A 6,000-nucleotide genomic window follows, 5' to 3' on the forward strand; every position below is an offset into this window, starting at 1 on the left:
TAAAAATATAAAATTTATACTGGTTAAACGTATGAGGAAAATTATATGGATAGTAAATAATTTAAGAAAATATAATGTACTTATGTCAAGAAATTATAATAATATAATATATAATTATATATATTTTTTCTTTATTTGTAGTATACAATCTATAACTAAAAGGTATAATGAGTAAATGTGGTAGAGAGTGAAATTACATATATGTAGGTATATATATTATACTTGTTATCTAAAAAATAGGAGAACTAACATAAACATATATATTTACATGAAACACGAGATGTGAGAAGCCATCCATCAATGACACTCACTAAATATAATTATATAATTTTGAAAAATGTTATTAAGTTTCAAATTAATTTACTCCAATACAATAATGATATTTTAAAAAATAAACTACTTGACTTAAATAAACGTATTGACCACGGTAATTCGTCTAAAAATTAGATTTACAAATCGGCTATTTTGAATTTTTCTAAAAAATAAAAATAAAAATTGTATACTCTTACTTGTAGCCGAAACTAAATACGTCTGTATAAACTTTATATATATATATAAAAACGTTTAAATATTGATTGGAACAAACGTTATTTCACTTGTCAGGTATTTCTGTTCCACTCTGTATATGTGCCAGCTAATAATCATAATGCATGCAATTCGGGATAAACAAACTCGCGATCGTTTAACCCAAATCGGATATCGTACACGTAGTCGAAACAACCCCCCCCCTCCGAGTGCGCATGATCCGCTGCAGCGTGAAATAAATGCGACGTGTTATCGATGATGGTAATAATAATATGCAATAAATAATAATACGTTTCGAGTATATACACACTGAAGTTGCACCGCGGCGTTTTGCGATCGCGTTAGATTTTAATTGGACCGCATACCCGTTTGTGGATGAGAGCTGGTATATTATAATATTCGGCGTGAACAATATAAAATATTATTATTATTTAGTTCGGTGCGTAGGTACTCGTATAAATGTATAATATATAATATTATTACTATCGTAAAGTGCCTATATAGCGCCCACCGCCGCTGGCGAGTCGTGTAGTCTATCCATCGACGATCGACGGTAATATATTAATAATATAATAATATATATACTATTGATAATAATAATTGCAATAATAATAACAATTCGACTGGTGTTGTACGCGGTCTGTGGGTTTAGCGGGCGGCTTCAGCAATGGACCTTGGCGGCAGGGGAGGCGGCTCGTGTGTACTTTGGCGAATGGCGTTTATGCGAATAACGCGATATTATTATTATCATAACTATTATTTGCACAACTCGTCGACGAACAATATATAATTATATCGATTACGGTTGTGTTTCAGATTGTAATTACCTATTGAGCTGTGTCCGGGACGACACCCTGCGGCTGGTTGATCTCAGGACGAACAAAATAATCAACACATTCGAGCAAGTCATATTTATTTAATTTTCAGTTCTCCTCACTGCTGTAGTTATTATTATTGTTGTGTTTGTCATTATTATTATCATTTTTATTATTATTATCATCGTTATTATTAACTCGAATCCATTTGCCGAGGAGGAGATCGGAAAGCTAAATTATACGGTAGTCGCGCAAATAAAAATAACCATCGTAACGAGATAAAACCGTTTTATACGAATATATATATATATATATATATATATATATATATATAATATATAATATGTATAAGTATAGTTAGTATGCGTAGCATATATACATTCACTGAAGCAGTCAAAGTTGTTGTATGTATATATAGGTATGCACGTAAGTACACCCCTACAGATAAGGTTTATTATTATTTTTATATAAATATATATATATACACATTTTTTTTAGCACGCTTTCGGTAACGTTTAGTTAGATCTTTTTGTGTTTCGAAACTTTATTCCCTACACTGTTTGCACAATGGTTGGTTGGCTTCGCGCCTCACAGTTTCGAGTACAATTTCATTCCCCCTTTGTTGCAATTTTTTTCACTCTCTGTTAACTTTCCGCGATATAATTCAGACGTTTTTAATTTATTTCACGTTCGCCTTTTTTTTATTTTTTAAAAAGTTTTCCCAATCTCTTAGGTTTAAACCATGAGTATTGAACAAATAGCCAATGCGAGTAGTAAAATTAAATTCAAAAGCTTTCTATTTAATTATGGGGTGGGGGTGGGAATAAAGTATCTCAAAGAGACCCGAGGTTTTAAAAATTGTCTTTTGTTATTTTCGTGGGATTTTTCTTTTTGTGAATAATAAAACAAATATAAAACAAAAAGAGTGTAAGTACAGAATAGATAGATATATATCTTTAACGCTAACACCTGCTATATGTTTTTGCACACATACCTACTAGTAGACGCAGCAAAATGTCTATACAATTTTATGTTCCGTTTTTATAATAATAGTAATTCTTTTAAACGTCACCTGTATGTATGTGTAGGTATGTTGAACGAGCACATGATATTCTTACAATAAGCTCATGATTTTATATGGACGTTTACCAAAAAGCGAAAAACCGTTACGCGTGTAGACTGTACATATAGACTTTAAATCAAATCATGTGAAATTACTGGACGTGCGGTTAATATTATTATTTAATTTTCAAACCATTTACTTATACCGCCTATTATAATATACAGAAAGTGGTTATATTATAATTTATTTTACCAGACTTCCCGAAAATAAATTTTTTAAACAAATACTGCGGGGGGGGGGGGGTTATTTTTTTTTAAATTGTGGTTTCACAGTCGTATACGGAACAAATTGAACGATTTAAACGGCCATTTGCGTTTTTATTGTAATTGATTTCAATTAAATGTATATATAATATATATATTAAACATGGTATTTACTACAGGTAGGTACTTGTCTTTATAGGTGTACCTATATACCTGTTATATTGTCCATTACTTGTATAGTTATAGTCTCTTTCGGACGATTCGAATTTAAAACGTAATAATAATACATCTAAATTCATTTTGAACAATAAATTACGTCGATGACATTTACGGTTTCAATAGTATAATATTGTAATCGAAAGATAATAATTTAACACCTTTTATCACCAGTTTTTGGAAATTGCTGTTCGATCATAAAACCATATTATTATTATAATCACATTATCCCACACACGTCATAGACCACCTAAGAGACGGTAGAACCGGAGGTATCCCAGTTTTACGACTAAACGATTGTTAATACATTTCAATTAACTTAGTATGTATTGTTAACAATTTTCTTATTTCAAGAATTTGCTTGGGTATATTATCGTATGTAATGGTCGTTTAAAAGATTTTCAGTTCGTTTCATAGTTCCCGACGTTCTGTTTTAAAAAAATTAAAATAGTACATATAGGTATATTGAGTGTAATATATTTTGTAATTCTATATAGGCCATATAAATACAAAGCATTAAAAAAAATTGTAAATGATCATTAGACATAACCAGCCATACCTAATATTGTGTTACACTAAATAAATAATTTCGTCAAACAGGGCTGATGGATTCAAAGTGGGCTGTGATTGGACGAGAGCTGTCTTCAATTTAGAATACGATCACGTAGCCGTGGGATCCTCCGAAGGATCTGTGTTCATATGGGCTGTCGCGAATCCTGAAAAACCACTTGTAGTATTGAAGAACGAACACAGGTACATCAATATATACATATTATTATATTATACGTTATACCTACAGGGAAACCTCTGAATTCCGGATAAGCTCGGTCACTGACATTTTGTCCGCCTTTCGAAGGTGTCCACTATTCAGGGGGTTCAAATAGTAGAAGTTTTTAGTTAGTTCCCAAATAAAAACGTCCGCTATTCGGTGTTCGCTATTTAGAGGTTCCGTTTGGAAAGGTTTCACTGTAGTACATGTGCTGTAGTATATACTATTATTGTTAGTATACTTAAATCATTATACAAATTAATATTATTGTATAGTGATTAAAATTGTAATAGTGGCGTGACTTCGATACATTTCTGTTCAGAAGCGTAATTTTAACCTTGCTTGACACGATTTGTGGTGTGTAGATACTAATAAGTTGATATATGGGGGTGCCAATATAGCCAGCAGTAGGTTCTAACTCGATATAAAAAATCTGTTTATTTCCAATATTGTCAGGTCTGCGATACGCGGAACGACAGACTTGCGATAAAAAATTCATCTATAACTTGCAGTTATCCATAAGAAAATTTTGATCGAATCTCATCTTACCACTAGACCTATTTTAATAGTATTATTCGTAATTATTGACAATAATTAAAATTTTCGACAATTATTATTAAATATATTTATTTGTATTCTTGATAAATATGATGTAGGTGCCTATTTCATATGGTTGCTTGAACTCAGTGGTTTCAACTCACGATCGCAAATCATTTTTAAAAAATCGGATCGTATACAGGTCACGCCACTATAGATTTTCATCTTCTCGTTATCCGTACACCTATTAAACATATCAATAATTGAAAAGTCACGAAATAATAAAAAAAAAAAAATGTTCTTATCATCACACAGCGCCCCGGTGACGGCCGTGTCTTGGCATCAGTTCACCAACAACGTGGCCAGCGTGGACCGATCCAGGAGAGCAGTGGTCTGGGCAGACGTTTGACACACGCCGGTGGTTTGTTTTTTCTTATTACTGTTCACAGTCTACTGCTGCAACGTATCGCGTGTATTTTCCTTATTTTTTTTTTTTTAAATATATTTACCATTTAAACAAATTAAAGAGAAAAAAATTGATATATGTATATTTTTTATTCTATGCATACATATTATAATAATTATTGTTGTCGTGCGTGTGCTTGTGTGTACAATATCTATATATATATATATGCGTGTGTGTGTGTGTATATTATATATAGATATTATTATTTTTAGACTCATTCGATGATGATGTGAGATTATTTTATATGTTTCATATATTATATGTGTTTTGAATAATAAAATGTTCCAATTCACGTGGTTCTTCTTGGCATATCGTCCAGATTTTCTCAACCATACACTTATATACATATTATAATACGCCACTTCATAACGCTATTATTTTGAACATTTCTACATCGATTTATTGGAATATTCAAATCTAGAAAACAGTGCATGTACCTACGTTGCATATTATCGTAAAACAAGAAAAAGTAAAAATGTTAAAAGTGTAATAATTATTAAACTCTTTGGAGTGGGTACCTACCTACTTTAATACTTTGCAATCTAATCTAAAAATGAACAGACAGTAGTTTATGTTCGCGTAACACTTATATTTTTAAACTTGTGATTATTTTTCCCGAGTGTCCGCAGTAGCGTTGGTAGATTAAGAAAAACTATATACCTATTGAAAATTGTATTTAAAGTTTAATTACTAATTAAGATATTAATAGTAATGAATGATAAACGTATTAAACTTTATCTTTGTATTTTTAATAAAATATAAAAAATATACCAGAATAAATAAAAAATAATCTTGCTGTAGGGAAAAACATAATTCAATATTGTGCATTTATTTATATTTCAGTTTCCGAGTTTTTAAAATTTGTTTAAATTCTATCTATCTATCTATAATATAATTTCATCTCATCGAGTAAATTACGTATTTTTATTATCAATTTTTATAATGCTGTTTCGTGTTTTTTCAGATTTTTAATATCATCTGCTTTAGTTGCATTGTTTTTTCTCTTATAACTGATCACAAAATATATTTTATATTTTGTCCTTTTGAATTCGCAGTATCACTGTTGTCAACCTACTCGTCAAACTAACATTTTTTCACAATTAGTATTGCATATTTATAACTACGCATATTTATACATTTTTATGTGTCTCAACATAGTTTTTCATACATTATTATAATAAGGGCTAGAGATTTAATACACATAAAACCAGTAATGGCATTTAAATTCATAGTGAGGCACTTATATAATGCACTTTTTATTTGTTTAATAAGAATGATTTTTCAACAAAAAAATAGTTTTTACCTAGTTAAAAAAAACCAAATTGCTGGGAAAATTTTACATTAAC

At 30.3% G+C, this 6,000-nt stretch overlaps 1 protein-coding gene across 2 annotated transcripts in view; it reads left to right on the forward strand.

The window, feature by feature from the left end:
* The window catches only part of LOC100167285 (autophagy-related protein 16-1), a 173,398-nt gene extending 168,452 nt beyond the window's left edge, over nt 1-4,946 (forward strand). For both annotated transcript variants that reach the window (XM_003248499.4, XM_029490336.1), the window contains exons 11-13: nt 1,342-1,426; nt 3,483-3,635; nt 4,504-4,946. In XM_003248499.4, coding sequence (XP_003248547.1) covers nt 1,342-1,426; nt 3,483-3,635; nt 4,504-4,597 — 332 coding nt within the window. In that variant the 3' untranslated portion in view covers nt 4,598-4,946. The remainder of the gene's footprint in view (nt 1-1,341; nt 1,427-3,482; nt 3,636-4,503) is intronic.
* The last annotated feature ends 1,054 nt before the right edge of the window (nt 4,947-6,000 follow it).

This window comes from Acyrthosiphon pisum, chromosome A2 (genome assembly GCF_005508785.2).
Source record: "Acyrthosiphon pisum isolate AL4f chromosome A2, pea_aphid_22Mar2018_4r6ur, whole genome shotgun sequence".
Taxonomy (NCBI): domain Eukaryota; kingdom Metazoa; phylum Arthropoda; class Insecta; order Hemiptera; family Aphididae; genus Acyrthosiphon; species Acyrthosiphon pisum.